Genomic DNA, 26,669 nt, shown 5'->3' with positions numbered 1-26,669 from the left:
TTGAAGAGAGAAAAGAATCCCACTGAGGAAGGGAGAGGAAGAAATTCCTATTTGCCAATGATACTGTATTGTGGGGAAATGTGCTGTCACTGGTATTATTTATAATGGTTATGGATGAAATTGTTGAAGAGAGAAAAGAATCCCACTGAGGAAGGGAGAGGAAGAAATTCCTATTTGCCAATGATACTGTATTGTGGGGAACCAGCAGTACGGAACTACAAGAACAAATGAACATTAATTTTTATTGAGATCTTCCTCAATACAGGGCTTTCCAATGTAACAATACACATGCAACTTATTACAATGCATATTACATAAGTATTAGGGGCATTCAATGGGTAATGCTACACTTTTTTTCAGAAAACAGGTTGGTTTTGTTCAGAATACCAGTACACCATATTTTTTCCCACTCTCTTGGCTGCAAATCCTGTTTTTCAATATAATCTCCATTCAGTGTGATGGCCTAACACCACCTTACTAATTTGGCCTGTATGCCTCCTGATATCACATTACTAACCATTATCAGAGCCAGTATCTTGTTGCATGAATAACCTCTCCATCATCCATGTACAGCTTCCTTCATTGGATAAAATAGATGAAATTTGGAAGGTGCAAGATCCAGACTGTAGGGTTACTGAGGAAGAACAGACCAATGAAGCTTTGTATGGATTTGTGTGAGACCTTGCATTGTCATGGAGTTGTAGAAGTTGGTTTGCTTTTTTGTGATGACAAACACACTGAAGTCATTTCATCACTTTCCTGAAGGTAGCACAGTGCACTTCAGAGATAATTGTTGCATCATGAGGGAGGACATTAAACAGAATAACCCCATCAGATTCCCAGAAGACTGTCACCATGGCTTTACTGGCTGAGGATGCAGTTTTGAACCTTTTCTTCGGAACAGGCTGTGTGTCACTACTCCATGAATTACTATTTTGTTTCAGGGTTGAGGTGATGAAGCCATGTTTCATCACCTTCGATGGTGTGTGACAAAAAAACTGTCATGATCAGCCTTGTAACACACAAGAAATTCTGCACAGATAGTCCTTCACTGCTCTTTATGGTCTTCTGTTATGCACTGAGGAACCCAGCAGGCTTATATACCACTGAGCACTCTATCTTGTGAATGATTGTATGCACTACCAGCAGAGACATCCAGTTGAGCACTGAGATGTTTGATTGTGTTCTAGCAATCACCTTAAATGAGAGTGTCTGCACATTCCAAATTTGCAGGAGTCACAGCTGTGTGCAGCTCACCAGTACATTGGAGATCGAACAGGTTCTTGTTACAATGGTGACAGACGCCTCACTCAATGACTCACCAAATTCTTTTTCTTTTTTTCCAGGTTTCTGTAGACATTCTGCAAACAGCTATGAATATCTGTGATGCTGTAGTTTTCTGCCAAAAGAAATTCAGCGACAGTTCTCTGCTTGTAATGCACCTCCATCACATATACCATTTTGAGTGCTACGTGCGGTGTTGCCACCAATCAGAAATTAATGAAACTATAGGGGTTGAAGCAGTGCTATTCCACAATGTCCCAAACAGATTCCACATTTTTCAACTGAAATTGGCCAAGAAAAAAAAAGTGTTGCATTACTTATTGAATGCATCTCATACTCAAACTATCTCTTCAATGTGTTCCTCCAGGTTGTTTGTTTTGTCTTCCTCTTCTTGTGCAACAAGTATTCTCATTGTCATCTGTAAATTTTAAACCCAGATAGTCATTGGTCATCATCTTATTCTTCCTTCTTCAATTTCCCACCCCAGTTTTGGTTTTGGTATTCTTGTTTCCTCTATTCTTCATACAGTTCTGTAACAACGTAATTGTCTTTGATCCACTGCATCACTTACACCTTCTTCCACTTCTATTACCTTTATCAGTTCAGCATTCCTTACATGATCTCTCCCCGAAATTCTTGGTGACCTACTGCAGAAATACATGTATAATGTTTTCAGCTTGTCTCTGATTAATTGTTCTGGTCTCTAATCCATACAGCAGTATACTCTCTAGTAGTGACTTGACTGTGAGTATTTTTGTTCTGTTCATCACATTTCTGGTCCATAAGATTGAACTGATCATCCAATTAACCATGCTTCCATTAATAATTCATTTATTAAGTTATAAGTCTTTTCCTTCTTTTTCCAAAATGGATCCCCCCATCCCCCCTCCCCCCAGTATGCATAGTTCATCCACATCATTAGCAAGATATGCTGTTTCTAGATAATTAATCTTTAAACTATAAATACTTAATGCAATGTCATAAAGTGTGGTGTGTAGTGCTGTGTGGAGAAGCAGGAGAGACAGAAGGGAGAGAACAAATTAATATTAAAGGACAGGAAATCAGAGCTGTAGGCAACCTTAAATATTTTTGTACTTTGTTAATGCAGAATGCAAGGATGGGGGTAAAAATTATCAAAATGGTACAACATAACAATGCATTCTACCTGTGTGTGAGGGCTCAGTCTGGGGAAGGGATGTGCCAATGAAGACATATGCATTCAGAGACCTGGACAATAACAAGAAGAGAGAAGAGTAGAATCGAAATCAGTGAAATGAAATTCTTAAGAAGTAGGTTAGGGAAAACAAGGAGATACAAAGTGAGAAATGAGGATGTTGGGATGGAAACTGGAGTTAAAAGTTGAATGCAGGAATTGAGAAAAATATATTAAAATGGTTTGGACATGTAAAGTGAGTGGAAAACGGAGGCTATCAAAATGAATGTTGGGAGCCAGGTTTGAGGGCAAGAGGAAGATTCAAAGCAAGATGAATTGATTAAGTTAACACCAGTTTAAGAAGAAGGTATATGGATGGGAAGAAAACAGCTGTAGAAGAAGAACTGTGAAAAACAAGTGAAAGTGGAAAAGTACCTTAAATGTCTCAACCCAGCCTAATGCTGGATAAAGGGAGAATGAAGATGACTTAGATTATGGAGTAAATCTGATTTTTTAAAAAGATGTATGTCCCACTTTCATATTAAATATTGTATGTTTCACACCAATTTCCTAGAATCTTTATATATTTGCTTTTCTTCACACAATTTACCTACTTTCTGTAATTAATCATTGAAATTGTTTGTTTATTATCAAGTAATAGTTAAATGCAATGATTTTACTATCAAAATTCATTTCAGATGCTTGTGGAGGCTTGTTTGAGTCATCAAATGGCACAATATCTAGTCCATCATTCCCAGAATTATATCCAAGTAACAAGAACTGCATATGGGAAATTATTGCCCCTCCACAATACCGTATTACTTTGAACTTCACACACTTTGATCTTGAAGGGAACAATGTAAGTAAACAACTACAGCCAATTTCACAGCCACATAAAACAATAATTACATTTTCGTTCATTGATTCAATAAATTTTGTATAAAACTAATGATACATTAACTGCTGAATGTTTTACAGAAGCAGAAACTGCTATTTCAAAAATTTACATTTATTTTGGTGGATCTTTTCTGAGCTTATTCTTAAATTGCCCTACCTATGAGCATATTAGATAGTCCACTTACTATCCAACATCTTACTTCTCCATTTCTCAATATATTACTCTTTTCAACTGTCAGTTTGTGTGCATAACAAAAAGAAACCTGGAGGATGGTTTAACATTACAGCACCAGTATCTACAATGATAGTCGTGGTCTGTTTTGAGATGGTGTACCCTTGCCTTCCTCTGAACTATAAAATGTGTTCCTCAGACACTTTAATACCAATATGAAATCTGAATGGATGTAAAACATGAATGAGACAATTCAAAATCAAGAACTGAACAAAAATGTTTGTATTTTGATATACTAGAACTTGCTGGACAGAACAGACAATGAGCAACAGTAAAGCACATAAAAAAGCATGACTGGGTCATGAGGAGAATGAGTGACAGTGTGTGAATGTGCAATCTGTGTGGGGTCTGTCAACCTCTCTGAAAAAGGACTTACTCTAAACCTCAGCTGATAATTGTTCTTGTCTATGTGCCCACCTACTTCTCATTGTCTTTCTGTTCACTGAAAGAGATATTCAAAGTACTGACATTCAATGTGACTTTTAGTTATTACCTCTCAAAACATTATGAGGGGTGAAATTAACGCTGTAAGCAAGGATACGTCATAGGACTAAAAGTTAAGTTAACTGCATATCTTTGAAATAATAGCTTTGATGAATTCCACAGAGTAACCACACCATTCTATGAACATTATGAGTTCCAAATTAAACCTTGCAGTTGTTATTACTACTTTTCAACAATTAAAATAGATTAAAATGTGCCCATTGCTTTTATACACTCCTGGAAATTGAAGTAAGAACACTGTGAATTCATTGTCCCAGGAAGGGGAAACTTTATTGACACATTCCTGGGGTCAGATACATCACATGATCACACTGACAGAACCACAGGCACATAGACACAGGCAACAGAGCATGCACAATGTCGGCACTAGTTCAGCGTATATCCACCTTTTGCAGCAATGCAGGCTGCTATTCTCCCATGGAGACGATCGTAGAGATGCTGGATGTAGTCCTGTGGAACGGCTTGCCATGCCATTTCCACCTGGCGCCTCAGTTGGACCAGCGTTCGTGCTGGACGTGCAGACCGCGTGAGACGACGCTTCATCCAGTCCCAAACATGCTCAATGGGGGACAGATCCGGAGATCTTGCTGGCCAGGGTAGTTGAATTACACCTTCTAGAGCACGTTGGGTGGCACGGGATACATGCGGACGCGCATTGTCCTGTTGGAACAGCAAGTTCCCTTGCCTGTCTAGGAATGGTAGAACGATGGGTTTGATGACGGTTTGGATGTACCGTGCACTATTCAGTGTCCCCTCGACGATCACCAGTGGTGTACGGCCAGTGTAGGAGATCGCTCCCCACACCATGATGCCGGGTGTTGGCCCTGTGTGCCTCGGTCGTATGCAGTCCTGATTGTGGCGCTCACCTGCACGGCGCCAAACACGCATACGACCATCATTGGCACCAAGGCAGAAGCGACTCTCATCGCTGAAGACGACACGTCTCCATTCGTCCCTCCATTCACGCCTGTCGCGACACCACTGGAGGCGGGCTGCACGATGTTGGGGCGTGAGCGGAAGATGGCCTAACGGTGTGCGGGACCGTAGCCCAGCTTCATGGGGACGGTTGCGAATGGTCCTCGCCGATACCCCAGGAGCAACAGTGTCCCTAATTTGCTGGGAAGTAGCGGTGCGGTCCCCTACGGCACTGCGTAGGATCCTACGGTCTTGGCGTGCATCCGTGCGTCGCTGCGGTCCGGTCCCAGGTCGACGGGCACGTGCACCTTCCGCCGACCACTGGCGACAACATCGATGTACTGTGGAGACCTCACGCCCCACGTGTTGAGCAATTCGGCGGCACGTCCACCCGGCCTCCCGCATGCCCACTATACGCCCTCGCTCAAAGTCCGTCAACTGCACATACGTTTCACGTCCACGCTGTCGCAGCATGCTACCAGTGTTAAAGACTGCGATGGAGCTCCGTATGCCACGGCAAACTGGCTGACACTGACGGTGGCGGTGTACAAATGCTGCGCAGCTAGCGCCATTCGACGATCAACACCGCGGTTCCTGGTGTGTCCGCTGTGCCGTGCGTGTGATCATTGCTTGTACAGCCCTCTCGCAGTGTCCGGAGCAAGTATGATGGGTCTGACACACCGGTGTCAATGTGTTCTTTTTTCCTTTTCCAGGAGTGTATATGAGGATTGCAACTTTAATATTGGCAAATATTTATTTACAACTTATACAAAATAGATAAATAATTCAAAGTTTTACTGTCCTTCAGAGTAGTCACCAGAATTGTGTATAACCAGTTGTCAGTGATGTGGGACTCATAGGACAGCTTTAGCAGAGCCAGTTCTGTTGATAGTTTGAGAGGATCAGTCTATTTCCTGAATCTCTGTAACAGTTCTGAAATGAATGCCAAGAAGTGCTTTCTTCATCTTAGGAATCAAGTTGAAATCACAAGGGCTTAAGTCCTGGGACTGTGGTGCACTGCAGGCTGTGTTCCAAAAATGAACAGCTTAGAGAAAGAAGCAGTGACACTTTCTGCAGGATGCACCCATCTTGTCCGGTCTCGTGTGGCACCAACTTGTGACTGATTTGCTCGATCGATGGCACTTGATTCCTGAGATGAAGGAGCCACTTTATGGAATTCACTTCAGAACTGTTACAGAGATTTGTTTGGCAATAGACCACTTCACTTGATGTATCAACACATCAGATGCTGCTAAATGTGTCCTACGACTTCCACATTGCTGGCAAGGGGTTATACACAATGCTGGTGACTACTCTCAAGGACAGGAAAACTTTGAAACACTTGTCTGCTTTGTGTAAGTTGTAAATAAATATTTGCCACTATTTATGTTTCAACCCTCATATTTTTGGCTTTACTTTGCAGTTGTTTCTGTGGTTTATAAAATGTGTTCCACTGTATTACTTTCATTAGTGACGGTGTGATGTTACAACAAAGGGATTCTCAAAAAAGAGTTACATCTGTGTCAGGCATGAATAACAGAGGCTCAAATAAGAGAAATTATTTTCATAAAGTCAATCAAAAACTGCAGAAGTCTTACTGCATGCTATGGCATTTAATCAAAAGCTCATTGAATGTGACCATGATGCAATGCCCACCAGACTACTTCAAATTCTAACTACGGTTCACTGATGCCAACTACTGGCAGCAATCAGAATTGAACAAGATTTATTTGCTCCTTTATCACTTTCTGACCAGGTGAGGTCTCAAAAGAAACAGTGTGCTACAAATTAGGCTTGCACCTTTTGAGAAATATTTTAGCAAATATTGCCAATATACAAAGTAAAATGTGCACCGATTGGGAAAAATCTTGAACTGACTTGGCTCACAGTTTGTTGGATTCAAGATCTGTAGAACCTATATTAGGATATGATACACAATAGAGTATCATTTATGTGTATGCATTCACTATTATCTACATCTACTAGTCAGTATATGGAGAAGGTACGTAGCATGCCAGGATCACTCCCTGCCCCATCCCCTCTTGCTGTTCTATTCTTGGTGGACAGGAATACAGTTTGTCTGTAGATGTCAGAGAACACCTGAATTTCTCTAGTTTACCATTTCAGTCATTATGCAAGGAAAAACAATTAGTGAAAGAAATACCTTCCTTTGCTTGTACTGGAACTTAAAGCTCTCAGAATTCTCCACAATGCTTATTTCCCTTTTTGTAGTATCTCTCATTTGAGTTTTTTCAACACTTCTGTGACGCTGTTGCACACAATAGACAAAAATATGTTGATCTGGACAGTTTTCTCTTAATTTTCTCTACATCTTTCATTAAATAAACTTGGTAAAAGTCACACAGTGATAAAGAGTTCTCAAGAACGTGTTGAATGAAGGTTTTGTAACTGACCTTCTTCATAAGTGAATTACACTTCCTTGACACTGTTCTGACAACTCCTGCCATCTCCTAACAATGTAATATAGGTGGTTTTGCTTTTATATGCCAAAACATGACAAGATATCACATTCTTCTTTGATCACTTTTTGTTAAGATATCTGCCTTTTCATGATTTTGTCACAATTCATCATCCACTTCAAGATGTTTATATACTGTTTTCTTTAACTGAATGCTACCATTATAGTGACATGTCAGATTATGATTTACATGAGCAGTGATTTCATATATACTAACGTTCACCTGCAAGTTTTTCTGCTGATTATGACAATTTTTCTGGTGATTTCACTTGTACTTAATATTTTAAGAATTCTCACTCATAACAAGCAACCAAGCTGCACTTATATATGTGGTAAGCATGGTCATAAACAGTCATCAACACTAACATACTTAAACAGTGAATCAAATACTTACAGTGCATTCTTGAATATTTTCATATAAAAGGCTGTACTGTTATGATGATGATGAGCAAGTCATAACCAATGTTGACTTGTGGCCAATGCTAAATAGAAACATATAAATCACAGATGGTTTGTCAGTAATGTCAGTAAGCTTCTGGCTGCATGGTCTGGATCTGCAGTGACTAAAATAATTAGAAGTCGTTGGTAAAAAATAATATATATTGTACTTAGCTGGTTGTACAGGATTCTTCTTAGTTGCATACATATAATTATAAACAGACAGCTATTGAGGTCTCACTTAGGCCATATGTTACTAAATGCCTTGTTAGAGGTTGCTTCCTATCAGCTGAAGGCTATGCTGCTTTACTACTTGACGTCCCGAGCAAGAGTGGACAAAAGCTCGCTAGAAATTTGACACAAGCCACGGAGCGGCACTAGCGGTGCTGGTCATAACTCATGGGTACTAATACAGACTGCGGTCGATAACTGCAACCCCCAACAAGTGTGGCATGAAACGTTGATACCACATTCCTCCCCAGCAAATCTGCAAACGATCGTTGAATATGGCCACTGGGTGGAGGACCCTATGCTGATTTAGGTGAAGGGGTGGGGAGCCTGACTGCAGGCGAGGCATGCCAACCTGCACCCTGCCATTGAGACCGAGGGGAGATAGGAAATGCCTGGAAACCTTCTCCTGGGTGCACGTCAACATGAGGTGTCTGTGCTTCTACGACTATGGGAGGAACCGAAGGGTTGACCTCCATCGGGTTGGAGCACCCAACCAGCAACAAAGAATGGAAACCTGGAAGTTCAGACTGTTCTACGGTGGTGGACAGTGTTGTAACTGGAATTTCACTGTGCGTTATCGCAGTCGAAGGCACCTGATCCATATGGTCATCTGGTCGCTGCAGCGATGATGGCTCGGCAGGTGACTCCGGCGAGAGACGTGGCATCCACACTGGTGTGTCATTATGTGGGAAAGGTGAAGCTATGGGTACTGGCACCCAGGAACGAAGAGAGCCAGGAAGAGGTCCCCATGGGGCAGCCCCATTGGCACCGACACTGGAAACGTAAGGCAAGTGGCAGAGACCCCATGACTAAAGAGGCGCATCTGATTCTGATGCCTGCACACATCACCAGATGGACCTGATAAGACAAACATAGCGTGGCCAAGATGGTGAAGTATGTGCCATTTCAACCATTGGCAATTGCCACAGAAATGACGAAAATAGACAATATCATCTGGCAAGAATTTGTGGGTCTGCTGTGGCCAAGAAATGAGGTGCGGAGGATGCAACAAATTCATCAGAGTTCTGTGAGGGCAACCATGCAACAATTCAGCTGGCAAAGAAATGTCATGTGGATGTGATTGGTACGAAGATAAATACAACAAAAGAGCGTCCTCATGAGAATGAGAGTCATGCAGTTTAGAAATTTGCGACTTAAAATGTCTGAACAAATCTTTCAGCAGCTCCATTCGTTTGAGGGGAGAACACTGATGAAGTTAAATGCTGAATACCATTAGCTTCACAAAAGATTTCAAACTCTGCAGACACAAATTGAGGTCCATTTTTGGTGACAATCACTTGTGGCAATCCATCAATGCAAAATATAGAAGACAACGCTTTGATGGTAGCAGACAATGTTGTTCATGTCATGCAAACAACAAATGAAAAACCGCTAAGAGAATGAACAAGAATCAACTATCGTGCATCCCAAATAGGACCAGGAAAATCTAAATGTAAGTGATTCCATGGCAAAGTTGCCTTAGGCCAAGAGAAAAATTTCTGCGGTGGTGTGGATTGGTTTTCTGCACACACAGAACAAGCATCAATTCCAAATCAGGTACAGTGACCGTGAGCTAACTGTTTTGTCTGTACAATACCCCACTAACCTTGGTGAAGAAGTCGTAGCACAACTGACTGCAGAGAATGTGGAACAATAACATGAGACTGATTGTTCTCCATATGGAGCAAGATGACACCACGTTGGACAAACTGTCATTGTCTGTGCACAAAAAAAATGACGAACCAATGGATCTTCAATCCGATTTTTAGACAAAGGCCATTGCGTAGTGACATAATGCAAAACAACACTTAATACTGGGTCTTTAGCTGTTACTGTGGCTATATGACAAAAGTCAACAGGAAAACTTTCTACAACATCATCATTTTGCACATCAATGAACATACAACACTGTTTGGAAGAGTCAAACAGCACGTCTTCAGCACTGGTCACAACTCGAGGGGGTGCGGGGGGAGGGGGGGGGGGGCAATGATACTAATATACTAATATGGACCGCAGTCAATAACTGCAACCCCTAACAAATGTACCACCTGCTGTGAGATGTATTTGTGCTGTGATATGAATTTCATGTTCAAATAGTACAGCTACATCATCCTGAATTGCATCTCTTATGCTCCCACATGCTGTTTTAATTTGTATAAAGTTACTACAAAATATTTATAAGCAGAACAGCTTTTGGGTGCTTTTCAACTTTTTCATCCCAATTTAATTTTTGACTAGTGTCCTTTCAAATAACTTACATGTGTGCAAGGTGAATACAACATACAGTGAAGAGTCAAAGAAACTGGTACGCCTGTCTAATATTGTGTAAGGCCCCCGTGAGCATGCAGAAGTGCTGCAACCCAACATGCAATGTACTCAACTAATACCTGAAGTAGTGCTGGAGGGAATCCTGGAGGGCTGGAGGGCTGTCCATAAACCTGTAAGAGTACAAGGGGGTGGAGATCTCTTCTGAATACACATTGGAAGGCATCCCAGATATGCTGAGTAAGCTCATGTCTGGGGACTTTGGCAGCCAGTGGAAGTGTTGGAACTCAGAAGAGTGTTCCTGGAGCCACCCTGTGGCAACTCTGGACATGCAGGATGTCTCATTGTTCTGCTGGAATTGCCCAAGTCCATTGGAATGCACAATGGACATGAATGGATGCAGGTGATCAGGCAGGATGCTTATGCATACGTCACCTGTCAGAGTTGTATTTAGACATATCAAGGGGTCCCATCTCACTCCAACTGCACACACCCCACACCATTACAGAGCCTCCACCAGCTTGAACAGTCCCCAGTTGACATGCAGGGTCCTTGGATACATGAAGTTGTCTCCATAACTGCACATGTCCATCCACTCAATACAATTTGAAATGAGACTAGCTTGACCAGGCAACAGTTCAAGGTACAAGTAGACCTTCAGCTCCAAGAGCCCATATTGATGTTGATTCATTGAATGGTTCATGCGCTGACACTTGATAATGGTCCAGCATTGAAATCTGCAGCAATTTGCGGAAAGGTTACACTTATGTCACATTGAACATTCTCTTCAGTCATCATTGGTCCTTTTCTTGCACGATCTTTTTTTCCGGGCAAAGCCATATCAGAGATATGATGTTTTACATTATTTCTAATATTCATGGTACACTCGTGAAATGGTTGTATGAGAAAATCCCCACTTCATCCCTATCTCAGAGATGCTGTGTCCCATCTTTCGTGCACTGACTACAACATCATGTTCCAGCTCACTTAAATCTTGTTAACCTGCCTTTCTAGCAGCAATAACCAATCTAATAACAGCACCAGACACTTGTTGTCTTATATAGGCATTGCTGACCATACTGCCATATTCTGCTTCTTTACATATCTCTGAACTTGAATACATATACCTATACCAACTGCTTTGGCACTTCAGTGTATATTCATAGATGATTACAAAATAACAAGTGTGTCAACATTGATGGCTGTACTGAGGAAATACTGATAACCTCAACTAATAATATTAAAGACAAGTAGAAATTGTGAGAGATATAGTGTTTTCAGTGCTGTTGATTATATGAGTGACAAAAAATTAATTAACAAATTTTTATAGTTGATTCTTCCCTCATCAGTTTTAATTTGGCACTGTTTTGACTATATTATTACAACTTGTTTCAAAATGGAAATTAGCTCAATCTCTTGACATATAAATCAATCCAATGCAGTTCTTTCAAAATCATAAGCAAATGTAGATTTCTGCTAGAGCCTAGCCATTATCATTGCACTGTACCATAGTATCAGTGCATGTCCTAGTATGTACTGATGTACTAGGACATGCATTGATACTGTGATATAATGCATTGTTAATGGCTAGGCACTAGCCAAAATCTAGACTTACTTAATAACACACGTAAGAAAAGGATGACTGATTGGTGTGCTCCATCATTTTGAAAGTCATATCACAATCATTGAATGCATTCACATTCCTAATGGAAGGTAACTTGACCAATGCATTCCTGATTAACCACAACCCTCACCTTTCCAGAAAACTATCAGATTATCGCAAGTGAAGCAGAAAAAAGAGAGAAAATAAGAATGGTTAGACTCTGACAAAGTGCACAAGACACTAACCACATTTATAGACTTTGCATACAGATGTTGGACAAAATTATGGATTCACACAAAACAGCAAATTACTGTGCCTATTAGGGTGTAAAAAGCCTGTTTGCATACAAAACACCTTCTGTTTTGCTCACAATGGATAACAACAGGTCCTGTATGGTTTTCAAGAGAATCCTTTGCCATTTGTGCTGCAAAATACTGGCAAGTTCAGATAATGATGATGAAGGTGGATAGTGATCATGTACCATTCTCCCCAAAGCCAACCACAGGGGCTGAGTTATATTGAGATCTGGTGATTGTGGAGGCCAGGGGAGATGTAACAAGTAATCATCATGCTCACAAAATGAGTTGTGGATAGTGTGAGCTGTGTGAGTAGGAGCTCTCTTGTATTAGAACACAGCATCACTATTGAGGAAAAGCATTGGACCATGTGATGGACTTGAGCAGCCAAAATAGTCATATAATCCTTGGCAGTAATGTGAGCTTGCAGAGAAACTATGAGGCCCATGGAATACCATAATATGACTGTTCAAATCGTCATCAAATCTCCACCATGTTTCACTATTGGGATGTAAACTGAGCCAGAAGCTGAAAATGGGGAGAAAGAAGACTCAGTCAACCAAATGACATTCTACCATTGCTCCACAATCTGGATTTTATGACTTCAGCACCATGATTTTGTGTTAAGGGTGTTTGCATCATTGATGAATAGTTTTGGAAATCAAGTTTGCCCTTCAGTTCACTGCTTCTGAAATTCCATTCATGTTGTTTTGTTACTGACAGGATTCAAAAACGTGACATTCAGTTCCAAAGTGACTTTTTGAGCTGTCCTCCTCTTTGTTTTTTATAACAAAACTCTCCAGTGACCATCTGTCATGATGACACAGTATAAACTTTCTTCAACCTTGTACTTGCCTGAGGAAGTTTCCCTGCTTGCTCTGCATGCAGTATAAGCCATTGTTATGGTGCCTCTTGAAAAACATAACACTTTGGTTCCCTTGGTTATGGAAGCATCCACCACACAAGAACCAACAGTTGCTCATGTTCCAATTCAATGAGCTCTCACACAATGCACTCACAGCTACGTAGAACACTGTTCTGACTATGACTGACACTTGCAACATGTACAGGGTATTGCACTGACACCACTAATTGCCAAATACAGCAGCACAACCTTCAGGCTTGGCTAGCATCTGCATTTGCCTCCAGACCTGCATTTATTGCAGTGTTTCCATATTTTTGTCAAACCCTGTACATGTTGACATGGCAGAAGATCGATAAAGCCCTAGTGGTAGAACTGTGAAACTACATACTAGTTGTCAGATGAAAGCTAATAAAACTAATTAAATATATTCACCTTCTTTTGACATCAAAATAAGGAAACATTAATCAGTGTACACAGAGTATTAACATGATAGAAGGCATAACTTCTCCTCACTCTTTATCTAATTTTTCAGTGTCTTCACAATGGAACATTTAGATTTCTTTGAACAATGTTTTTATGTCTGGAAGTTCTTAGGGACTAATTGTTATTGTTATTTGTTACAGGTCTTCCAGGTAAGCTGACTCTCCAATGCTTTAGTGAATGTTAGGAAAGTTGGAAGGTAACACTATAACACCCTTACAATAAATAAGAGAACACCATTTAGCTTGAAGGATTTATTATTTGTTCTTGTCAGATTTGATGCCCCTTAATGAAGCTTCATGTCTCAAAATTCAGTTTTCACAGATCAACAAATAAACTAATCACAAAAGCTTTCCCAGACATATATCTGAATAGCACTGTCCTAATAACAAAATGTTTGAATATAAACCAGGTTGCTAGTATCAGGTCTACTAGTGAACTAACACACTTTTTTGGTGTTCATTACTTCAGTTTCATTAACTCTCACCTTGAAAGGCACCAGTCAGACAAGTTATAAGTGCTTTATTTGGATATTTTCCTTTGGGAGCAAGAATTGCACAGACACTTTACAGTGAGTCTAGATCCAAGAGTGTATCCTACAACTACAGTCCCTCATTGCATTAAGGACAATGGTACAAGGGTACTTGTGACTCTGTGTGTGTGTGTGTGTGTGTGTGTGTGTGTGTGTGTGTGTCTTTGGGTTTGTTAATTTTATGGTAGGATTGTGTCAAAAAAACTTAGCAGTCCTTTTTCTGTGGTAACCAGCTACACAGAATTTCTTCTGTTTGATGAGTACATATCTATTTAGATCTAAAATATTACATTTCATACTTGATAATTCATTAATTTATTGTAATGGGTGTTAATTCTCATCGGTAAATTGAAGGACTTCGCTCATAGCAGTCACTATTGAAAACAAATCTTTTGCTCTAATGCAGGGCTTCACAGCATATGTGCTCCATGAGCAGACATTGAGTACAGGCCTTGTGAGTAATGAGCACTGCACCTCTTCTATCAATGCAGGGAATAAGGTGGGAAGTCATGTAGAAACTTAGGTAAATGAGGAAATCAGTCCTGAGGGAAATGCTTCTAAAAATCTGTAGTACCTTTATATTCTCTGGTTTACTGCAGGTCAGTTTCTTCAAGCTGCAGATCAGTACAAATTATGTACTGGAAGTTTCTTCAATTTCTCATTTGTTTGTACTACAAATCCTGATTTATCCTTCAATATGATGGGTGCTCTGTTTGTAGACACATAAATGTGTAATTTCCATGACAAACCTACATTTCCTACACTTTATTCAGTGTTACTAAGAATGTCACATTCAGCTGCAAGCCAATGGTATCTGCTCTTTCATAGAGCACTAAAGAATATGTAACAAACTCTTTACAAAGATTTTGCAAGCAACCACTAAACATCATCTACCATGACACATGTGGGACATACGATTGTCATGTTTGATACTGACACCACAGAAAACTATTCTACCTGAAATTGATATAAATGTTTAGCTGCAACTACAAAGTATTCATTTATTTAATCACCATCTGTAAAAGGAATCAAGAACTTTGCTAAGGGTAGTGCAATTTTGTAACTTATCCAAATGGCCAACACACTTGATACTTCTTCATCCTCTTCAGAGAGCTTCCTTTCAAATTTTAACACCTCTAGTGCATGTTGAGGTTCTTCAAATTTTCTGTTTTTGTATTCTTTGATGGGGTAAAAACTGAACTTAGTGAAACTATTAAATGTCTTGTGATACAAAAATGAGATTTCTCACACTGGGGATTTAAATGTGAAAACATTGTCCGCTTTACACAATTACAACTCACCATTGCTGCTATTAGATGGCACCACTGTCAAAAATGGCGCTCACTCATTTCACAGTTTGTGTTTCTCTTTTATAGTCATGAGTACATGCTGTACATGCACTTCCCTTACTTCCCACAGTGCCACAACTACTCTACTTAATAGTTTATATAAGGGAAGGTAAATGACAAATGTTTTAGTTTCATTTTGAATGCCACACAAAGACCCAGAAGATTTTCAAGTGTAAATAGTCCTTTTGTGTAATGACATTTGCATAATAATTTCAGCTGTTAGTTCTGAACATTATTTATAAATAATCTGACTGAATTACAACACTCATTTTAGATAACATACATAACTTATAAATGTAAACATGTATATACAGTAAGAAAGAGAAAAAGTCAGAATGTAGCTGGATATAATTACAAGTTCTTAGGTATTTTAAGAAAAATATTTATTCATTTTATGGTCATCACCTTCACTTTATTTCAAGGATTAGGCCCTTTGGCCGGCCGAAGTGGCCGTGCAGTTAAAGGCGCTGCAGTCTGGAACCGAAAGGCCGCTATGGTCGCAGGTTCGAATCCTGCCTCGGGCATGGATGTTTGTGATGTCTTTAGGTTAGTTAGGTTTAACTAGTTCTAAGTTCTAGGGGACTAATGACCTCAGCAGTTGAATCCCATAGTGCTCAGAGCCATTTGAACCATTTTTTGATTAGGCCCTTTTTTTCTGCTTTGCCTGTTATGGCATCGACTGCTTCCTCAATCTTCCTTGACTGCCTCTCCCAACTGGAAAGGTAATCTTTCTCCACCCATTCTTTTGAGATGTTCATTCCAGTTTGTCATATATTCTTTTGTATTTTGTTGAGGATGTTAAATGTATTCATTTCTTCTCTAATTTATGAATTTTGAAATCTGTCAGCTCTTGTGCACACATTTACTGCTCTTAGAAAACTCATGTCCATTGCTTGTATGCAATTTTCTTGACATTTACTTATAAACCATTATTCACTTCAGTACATGAGGTTTGGAACTGCCATTGTCTTATAAAATTTCAATCGTATTTATTTTCTCATTTTATTTTATTTTTCTTTCTTTTTTTTATTTATTTTTTATTTTTTTTAAATTCTGTTTTTGTTCCTCATATGTTCCCCAACGTTGCTGATTTCTTCTCTATGTCTTCATAATATTCATTTGTGATATCACAACATAAATAATTGAAATCTTTGACATGTTCTATTGTTCTATTGTTAATCACAGTTCTTGTACATGCAAGCTATTTCCCTTTGAAGGTCACTGATTTTGTCTTTTTTTCTGAAACTATCTTCATATATCTTACCTAATAACTGTATTCCCCTTTGAAGGTAAATTTCATTATCTGCCAGCAGTGTGGCATCATCTCCATATAAAATACACTTTTAACTTGGAATTACTGTTAATCTGAACCCCTCCATTATAATCCTCTTTCCATATCTGAACTGTATCATGTGAATAAATGTTAAAATGTGTGGGTGAAATGCTGCAGCCATTGTCTTACTCCTTTGCTTATGGCTTATAGGATATGTTAGAGTGTCATTTATATGAAAAATTACAGTTGTTTGTTTGAACAGATTTTGTAAAACATTTATTATGTGTTGTGGATATCCGCTTTTCCTCATGATACTCTACACTTTCTTTCTATCAAACACTGAATGTCCTAATAAAATCAGTGAAAGCTAAATGGGTTTCCCTTTTATACTTTGTCTGTTTTCTCATTATTTGTTTTATTATTAATTTTGTTCAACTTCTTATTTATGATAAATTAGTTCTGTAAGTCCATGCATACAAGCACATCATTTGGACAGGGTATAAGAAAATACACAGAATATGAACATCAATACATAGCATACCAATAATAACACGTTCAAGAATTGTAACAATACAGTAGTACCGAGCAAAAAGACATACAAGATATGTTGTACTTCGTGTTTTTCTTTAAATAAATTAAAATATATATTGATACAGAAGGTTATCAGTGCAAGTGATGCAGTGTTAGCTAAGAAAATATATAAAATAAAGAAATTACTAATAGGAACTTCCATACAACATTTAACTTTTTATTTTAATTCCATGTGCACATGAGAGCTTCAAAAAGATTTATTTATTTCCTGATAAAATTCTTCTACAACAAAATGTGCTGCAGAGAATATATGCTGAGATACTGTAGTCACTATACCAACTGTTTTTTGAAAGATTACAGTTTGAGGTATGTGACAGTACTCCACACTTGATTCTAGCTGCTCTTTTATGTAGTGTGGGGCTTCTTTTATATTGTTACTGAATGCAAAGAGCCAAAGTGTGCTGACTTATAGATAATGTATTATCCATCACAAAACTAATATGATCAGCAGACATTGTGAAATTACATATTTTTCTAATGGACTGAGGCAGATTGTTGACACATATCATGAACAGCTAAGGCCCAAGCACAGAATTCTCAGGAACTCTAAGTGGTAATATGCCACACTCAGGGTTCATCAGATACCAACATGCTATTAGGATAATAGCATAATACAATCTCCTGTTATCAAGGTAAGTTTTAACCATGACTTCTCTAAGAAAGTCTTGTGATCCACACAGTTAAATGCCTGTGAGAGCTAACATAAGACACCAATTGGTAATTTCTTACAGTTTTTAGATTTAACATGTCATTGGTGAACTGATGGTTTCTTGTACACCAACATCATAAGACCTTAACTTAAATGGAGGTTTTATTTCGTTTTTAAGAAAGAAATAGGAGGTTTTTGCAACCTTGACTCATGTTTTGATCTACACTATCAGAAGGCTACAACCAAAGTGTACCATTTTGTCTACTCTTCAAGCTGTATTTCACTTACTTTAAAGTGTTCCATTTTAAGAGGTTCTTTACAGATTGCCACGACTTTGTTTTTAAGCAATTTACATTTGGGTCTCAGTGTCAGCCATAGTGATCTTCATAATGAGCATCACAATTATGTCATAGCCATTTCTCAGTTTATTATGAATCACACAATTTAATGCTTATTTATACACGATCTACCAGAATATTATGACCACCTATCTAATAGCTAGTATGCCAACGTTAGACTTGTATTATAGTAGTGATGCATCAATGCATGGAAGCAATGAGGCCTTGGTAGGTTGCTGGAAGAAGTTGGCACCACATTTGCACACACAAGTCACCTGATTCGCATAAATTCTGGGGTGAGTGGCAATGAGCTCTGACGCCACATTCAATCACATCCCAGATGTGTTCAATTGGGTTCAGATCTGGTCAGTTGGGGGGCTAGCACATCAACTGGAACTTGCCACTGTGCTCCTCGAACCACTCCATCACTCTCCTGGCCTTGTGACATAATGCATTCTCTTGCTGAAAAATGCCACTGCTATTAGGAAACATGGTCTTCATGAAGGAGTGTACGTGGTTTGCAACCAGTATACGATAGTCCTTGGCCATCATGGTGTCTTGCATGAGCTCCACTGGACCCATGGATGCTCACATGAATGTTCCCCAGAGCATAATGGAGTTGTCGCCAGCTTGTCTCCATCCTGAAATACAGGTGTCAAGGAGCTGTTCTCCTGGAAGACAACTGATTCACACCTCCCATCAGCATGATGAAGAAGGTATCAGGATTCATCACACCATACAATGCTCTGCCACTGTGCCAACGTCCAGCACTGATGGTCAAGTGCCCATTTCAGTCGTAGTTGCTGATGTCATGATATTAATTGGTCGGCTGCTGAGGCCCATTGTTAGGAGTGTTCAATGCACTGTGTGTTCAGAGATACTTGTACTCTGCCCAGCATTGAAGCATGATGTTAGTTCCACCACAGTTCACTGCCTGTTCTGTTTTGCCAGTCTGCCTAGCCTATGCCATCCAACATCTGTAATGAGGGGTGCCACCCAACCCTATGATGTCTGGATGTGGTTTCAGCTTGTGTTGAAGACACTCACCTCAGCACTCCTCAAACAGCCAACAAGTTGTGCAGTTTCCAAAAAGCTCTTCCTTAGCCTCTGGAACATCACAATCTGCCCTCAGTAGATCTCAAATATATCACGTGCCTTACCTGTTCTGCACATGGACAGCCCACTCACTGATACTACATGCACCATTGTGTGTCCGACTAGCAGCTATTCCTTGTCAGGTGACACTGCTATTGCCTGGATGGGTTTATGTCAATAGCAGGTCATGATTCATAATATTCTGGCTGATCAGTGTATATTATTTGAAGCTTGTTTGACTGTTATTTCCAAGTATACATTGAAAAGTCATGTTAATAATATACAGACATGTCTAACATAAATCTTTACTTTCAAACTAAGGGAAATCATTGACCTAATCTTTAACTGACAATCTGGTTCTTTTAGAATGATTTAATTACGGGAGATATTTTCATCAAGACTGATTCGTTTCATGCCTTTAAGAAATTATGAACGCTCTCTATATCTAAAGTTTTTTTCCCAAATAAACACAACACATATGAACACTGTTAAGTCACCATGGTCTAGGTGTAGAAGTTTTGGCTAGCAATCCAAACTTCTTGGGTCAAATGTTGAATCCCTACCACTATTTAAATTTTGAATAAAAATTTTCAGCAATTGGCATTGAAGACCTCTGAGATAAGGAGTCACCATTTTTCTGCCAATCTCTTTATCAAAGAGGAAAGAGGTGTAGATAGAGGTTTGGGGCAACCTATTGCCCTTGGTGTTGAAAAATGCCCCTAATAGGAGGCAGTTTTAATCTACAGGATATTTCAGATCAGTGCACACTCTGATGCAGAAAGCAGATTCATTCTGGAAACAATCCCCTATGCTGTGGCTAAACCATGTCTCCACAGTATACTTTCTTCCACGAGTGCTAGTCCCACAATGTATGCAGGAGAACTTCTTTGAAGTTTGCAAGGTAGGATACGAGTTACTGCTGGAAGCGATGCTGAGAGATTTGGTCATGAGCATTGCTTGCAAAGCTCAGTCCGTAGAGTATTTCCCCATGAAAGGTCCCAAGTTTGACTCCCAGTGTGGCACACAGTTTTAAGCTGGTAGGATATTTCAGATCAGTGCACATTCCACTGCAGAGAGAAAATTCATTGTGTAATCAATTCCTTAGTCTGTGGCTAAGGCACATCTCTGCATTATCCTTTTTTCCAGGAGTAACAGACCTGAAACGTATGCAGGAGAACTTCTGTGAAGTTTGGAAGGTGGGAGATGAGGTGCTGTCAGAAATAAAGCTTTGCAGGCAGATAGTGAGTCACACTTGGATACCTTATTAAGTAGAGTCTTGGCTGTGAAAGGAAAAGGACACAGCTTTGAGTTCCAGTTTAGCACACAGTTTTAAGCAGTAAGGATATTTCAAATCAGCCCACATTCCAGTGCAGAAAGAAAGTTCATTCTGGAAACCATCCCCATTCTATGGTAAAGCCAAATACCAGCAGTGTGCTTTCTTGCAGGAGTGCTAATCCCACAAAGTATGCAAGAGAACTTCTGTGAAGTTTTTAAGGTGGGAGAGGAGATGACTAGAGTGTGCAGGTGGCTCATGAGTTGCACTTGGATAGCTCAGTTGAGAGAGCACTTGCTCATAGAATGCAAAGGTCCCAGGTTTCAGTTTCAGTCTTCCATGCAGTTTTAATCTGCCAGGATGTTTCATAGTAGTGCACACTCTGCTGCAGAGTGAAAATTCATTCCAGAATATAGGGCAGTATCAAGAGTAGCAGAAAATGGTGCAACAGGAGTATGATTCATGATGAACAGAAATCTAGTACAGAGCTTGAGATACTGTGAGTAGTTAAGTGGTATGATTTTTCTCATCAAAATCAACAGGAAACCACTGCAAATAACAGTATTTCAGTAATTCATGTCGATATTACAAGCAGAAGATGAAGAGGTGCAGAAAGTATTTGAGGATATTGAATGGGTATTTCTGTACAATAGAAGACAGAATTATAGAAGAATATGGGCTCAGTGGTAGGAATGAGAGAGTGGCAAGACTAATTGAGTGCGACAATAACTTTCAGCTAGTAATAGCAAATACACTGTTCAAAAATCACAGTCAAAGGAAGTATACTTGAAAAAGGACTTGAAATACACAAAGATCCCAGTAAGCTTACACATTGTCAGACAAAGATTCCAAAATCAAATACTGGATTGTGAGGCATATCCAGGAGCAGATATAGACCCAAATCACAATGTATAATGATGAAGAGTAGACTGAAGTGGAAGAGAATCTTCTAGAAGGATGTACATGGAAAGAAGTAAGCACTGAAGTACTGAGGAATGGTGAGGCGCAAGTTCTCTAAGGCTACAGATGTTCCAATAATGAATATCACAACAGGCAGTTCAGTTGAAGATATTTCCTATATCTCATAAACTATATTCTTCCCCTTATAACACTATCCTTTTTTCCTTTTCTCAGTGTGCCCACCCCCAACTACTCTGTTCCACTCCACCATGTTCATTTGTAATGCCCTCCAGGCCTCTCTCCACAATACATTCCCTCCTGCTTAACCATGACCCACTCAATCTAAGACTTCTACTCAATTTATCAGGCAGCATCACTGCAACACAACTATGGCTGTGTGTGTGTGTGTGTGTGTGTGTGTGTGTGTGAGAGAGAGAGAGAGAGAGAGAGAGAGAGAGAGAGAGAGAGAGAGAGAGAGAGAGAGACAGAGAGAGAGAGAGAGAGACTGTTAGCTTCAATGAATGACTTTATTTAAAGCTAAGTGATATTCTGCTTTATTTATGTGCCTGACTGATTCTCTGTATGTCCTCTATTTCTTAAATAGCAGCATGCCCATACACACACCATATTGCAGCCTGCGATTTCCATTATTGTTGTTTTACCTTAGACATATTCAGTTTCCCAACATAATTTCATAAATATGTTTACTGGTTGTTATAACCTCTTTTTCATTAGACTGTTGGACCCTTTTTACAGTCTAGAACAGAGCTACAAAGTCATTGTGAAAATGGTTGCTGTTTATCCTGTGTAATGTTAACAAATGTTGCTCACTGATCAAACCAGAGCCTACAAGTGTTTTCAAATAAGTCTAAGTCTACAGAGACTCCTGAGGAGACCACTACTAGATGTTTGATTATTTGGATCATAGATTTTTGAAAATATGATGTCTTGAGAACAGATACTTTGCCATCTTCATCTGTATTGTCCCAAAAATAGCATTTTAATAAAAGAAATACAAAGCATTTAGACTACACTTACATTTTTGAAACTGAACTGAACTCTGTCTGAACAGGCCTTGGATGGCCCAAAGGTACTGACTGCCTGCCATGTCAGCCTCTGCCAACAAGACTGCCGTGTCATCCTCAGACGACAAGCATCACTGGATGCAGATGTTGAGGGGCATGTGGTCAGCTCACCACTCTCCTGTTGTCAGTGTTTGTGACCAGAGCTGCTACTTCTTAGTCGAGCCACTCAAAAGAGCTGAGTGCACCCTGCATGCCAAAAGCACTCATCTGATCCAGACAGTAACCCATCTAAGTGTCAGACAAACCCAAAAGCACTTAACTTTTGTGGCCTCATGGGAACCAGTGTTAACACTGTATCAAGGTTGTTGGCACACTAACATTATTACTTGCATGTCAACAGCCTGAGAGACTAAGGAATTTTAAACACACTAATTTGTACAAAATTTGTCCAGCACTTTCTATTTATGAAGTCTGGAATGATAATCATTTAACTGAAGTCAGAATAAGTTAGTTTTAGGAGGACTGACGAGCAGTAAGCCATCTGTGAATCTATTCATAAATTATCTTAGTGTGTGTGAGATTGCTTGGTTGAGAGCCCTCATTAGCTTATGATGAAATATGAGAAAAATTAATGTTCATTTCATACAGAAAGTACACAGAATACATTTTTATCTTTTTTAGATTTTAAGGTTTTTCAGCAGATGTGTGTTAATATATGTAAGAAGTGTGTGCTGTAAATAAGTGTGTAGTAGTCTGGGCTTCCCAAATATGGGCAGTGCACTATCAATTTCACTACATGAGGATGCCTCATGGAAGGACTGAAAACTGTAACCTATCCCACAGTTCCTCTTCAAACCTTCCATACTTCCATTACCTAATGTCATTGGATTCAGTGGTGATCATTAGCAATGGTAGTGAGTTTTAATAGCTTTTGGTGATATTCTGGAAAGTACCCAATACCCACTTACTGACTGTCAAGTTTGTTAACAAGGGTTAACAGTCACAGGTGCTCACAAGTTTTTGGTGATTCTTATCACTAACAATAGCAACTCTGATACAATTGTGGTATGTTTTATTGGCAACTGTTTGTTACCCAGTTGTCAGAAAGTATATAAAACTGTTAGTTTTTGGCTGTCATAAGGTAACTCCTACTCAAATATAAAACTTGTTTATCCTGTAGAAGTGAATTATGCTATTTGTAGTCAACAATCATCCTAACTTTTTTGTTTTGATAAAGCTTTCCTACATTTATCAACTTTTCTGTTCACAGCCAAGTCCTTGTTATTGATTAATGTTCTTATTACTCTTCCTTATGTTCATCATAATCGTGTCAATTTTCTATCTGGACTGCTGCTTAGCGAAATTTACCTTAGTGATGAAATGGGATTATTAAATGCTTAATAACTGCCGTGATCTTCCTATGGAAGATGCAAGAGGAAGTTAACTTGCAAAACTTGTTTTCTTCTGTGAATGAATGAGAATTAAGAGAGGAAGTCTGAATAATTATGCTTCTAAGCTGGCTTATATTGCTAGAACAGATTATACTTTGTGATCATAGTCTCCAGGATAAAAATTGTAACTTTCATTGACTTATTTGATGTAAAATCACTTATATGTAAATGAATTACAGTTGTTTAAAAAAAATGTTAATGCTTCCAATTTATTGTTCATTCACAGCAAGAATGTGAGTATGATAGTGTGCAAGTTTTTAGTCGAATGGGAGATGATATTCTACGTCGACATGGCGTGTTTTGTGGTTCAAAACCTCCACCTCTTGTTACCTCAGAAGGTAATAGCTTACGCATAGAGTTCTCTTCAGATAATTCCATACAGAAGAGTGGCTTCTCTGCAATATTTTTCACAGGTCAGTCAATTAATTTAATTCATATTTACACACAGAAATTATTTGGTGATGTAGGTTGTCTAAAAAGAGAAAAATAATGTCAAGATAAAAGTGTAACTTTTATAAGTGAATTCCAGTAGCTGTGACATTACATATTGTTTCCAAATCCATTTAAGGTTTTGTTGCTGTCATGAGTATGGTATGTCAAAAAAATATGCAATATTTTTTAATAGTAGTAATAATAATAATAATAATAGCAATAATAATGGAAATGGCCTAGAAGGAAAGGAATTAATCAGATTCAATAAAATGATTTATCCTTGTTCCTTGGCAGCAGTCATTTTTCATTGTAATAACTTTTAACACTAGAACAGCAAAAAATGTGATGCACCTAGAACAGTGGGAAGGTGCCATTTGACCCCTAATATGATATGCATTAAAAATCCACATGATTAAAGCTACACCTGTATCCTACATATTTTCCATTGTATGAATTCATGATGTCTGAAAAAACAAGACTGAGTCGGAATCAGCAGCTGCGATATATATTATGTAAATTAGGGGTTGAGAGGAGGAGGGGGGTGAGAAAAGAAAGGTAAGAAAGGAATTCATGATTTCAGCAGCATTGGGACTGCATGTGGAGTCAACAGTGACAAGTGTAAATGTGTGCTGGAGTGGGATTCAATACCAGGATCTCCCACTTACTAGCCACTTGCTTTAACCACTGTGCCAACTGGACACAGTGCTTACTGCAATTGCATGGACTGCCTTGGTATGCACCCCAGCCAAATGACACTCCCATCTACCCACACACCCTGTGCACATCCCCCTTGCTCACTACTTTGAGTCTCCAAAACATGATTGTGCATTCACACCGAAGGTGGTGGATTCATAGCTCATCGAGGCTAATTTACCTAATTTATATATGTATCACAACTGTGGATTCTGTATGGTGTCTGTTCTTTATGACATGTCCAAAAGAGCAGACACCACACAGTTATATAATTGATTCAACTTGATGGGCTATGAATCCACCACCTTAAGTGTGAATGCACAGTCATGTTCTACCTCCTTCTGGAATCTCAAAGTAGCAACTAAGGGGGACATGGATGGGGACTGTGAATAGGTGGTGCTAGGAGGGTATGTGGGTCAGCTCAGTTGTGTATCAAGATAGTCCACACAACTGCAATAGACACTGTGTCCAAGTGGCACAATGGTTAATGCATCTGCCTAGTAAGTGAGAGATCCCAGGTTTGAATCCAGTACACATTTTCACTCGTCATTGCTGACTCTGCATAATGTACCATCACATCTGACATCATGAATTCCTTTCCTTTCCTTTCCTTTCCTTTCCTTTTCGCACTTCTCCCTTCCACTTTCAATTAACATACTCTATTTTCCATTCATCTACCCAGAAAAGTGACCTATTTCTACAGCTCCATGGATTTACAACTGCTCTGTCTGGGATATTATAAAATAGATGCATCTGCCATCTCCTAAAAGCAAGCTTAGTTGAATATTTATGAATCATTTTGTCAACAGCATCCACACCACATTTTGTAACTTATAAAAATAACTGTTTCTTATTTCTTCTTCACTGAGTACTACTTCAGGGTGTAGTACATTGAGAAAAATAACCCTCCCTTGGTACACTGTCAGTGTGTACTCGGTCTTATCAGTCTTCTTCAAGATGATGGTGGAACATAAGTTGTTCTTCTCCACAGGGATAAGAAGTTTTCAATGAATTTTGGTCTACTGAAGTTTCTTATGAAGCTGAAGGTAGGTCAAGGAGTTGTCTGTTGTCACATTTCTTTTTTGGTTTAGAAATGGCTCCTGAGGTAAGGAGCAATGTACTTTCCCAACAGCTGGTTGTCTGGTTACTTTTTCCTTATCAAGATATGGGAGGACATTGGAAATCTACTTGGATGTCATGTCTGCAGCTGCTGAAAATCTGAGTCTGTAATTGCCAGGTATGTTTGGCATAAAGTGGGTACATTTACACTTTGGTTTGCTTGAAAGTAACTGGTCATCAGCTGCAATACAAGGGCTTGCTGAAAAGCAATGCCTCCAAATTTTTTATGTGAATTATTCTTAAAGCTTTTAATGAAAACAAACATTATTAACATTCTACCCATTTATTCTTCACATCTATTTAATTG

The 26,669-nt window shown here is 39.2% G+C and overlaps 1 protein-coding gene across 2 annotated transcripts in view; it reads left to right on the top strand.

The window, feature by feature from the left end:
* The window catches only part of LOC124555244 (tolloid-like protein 1), a 584,842-nt gene that overhangs the window by 473,056 nt on the left and 85,117 nt on the right, over positions 1-26,669 (top strand). Inside the window, exons 12-14 of one of the 2 annotated variants that reach the window (XM_047129104.1) lie at positions 3,136-3,296; positions 13,786-13,794; positions 24,345-24,531. In XM_047129104.1, coding sequence (XP_046985060.1) covers positions 3,136-3,296; positions 13,786-13,794; positions 24,345-24,531 — 357 coding nt within the window. The remainder of the gene's footprint in view (positions 1-3,135; positions 3,297-13,785; positions 13,795-24,344; positions 24,532-26,669) is intronic. The other variant, XM_047129105.1, reaches the window with a different exon arrangement.

The sequence above is a fragment of the Schistocerca americana genome, chromosome X (assembly GCF_021461395.2).
Source record: "Schistocerca americana isolate TAMUIC-IGC-003095 chromosome X, iqSchAmer2.1, whole genome shotgun sequence".
In the NCBI taxonomy this organism is placed as follows: Eukaryota; Metazoa; Arthropoda; class Insecta; order Orthoptera; family Acrididae; genus Schistocerca; species Schistocerca americana.
This window is presented reverse-complemented; position numbering and strand designations above follow the sequence as displayed.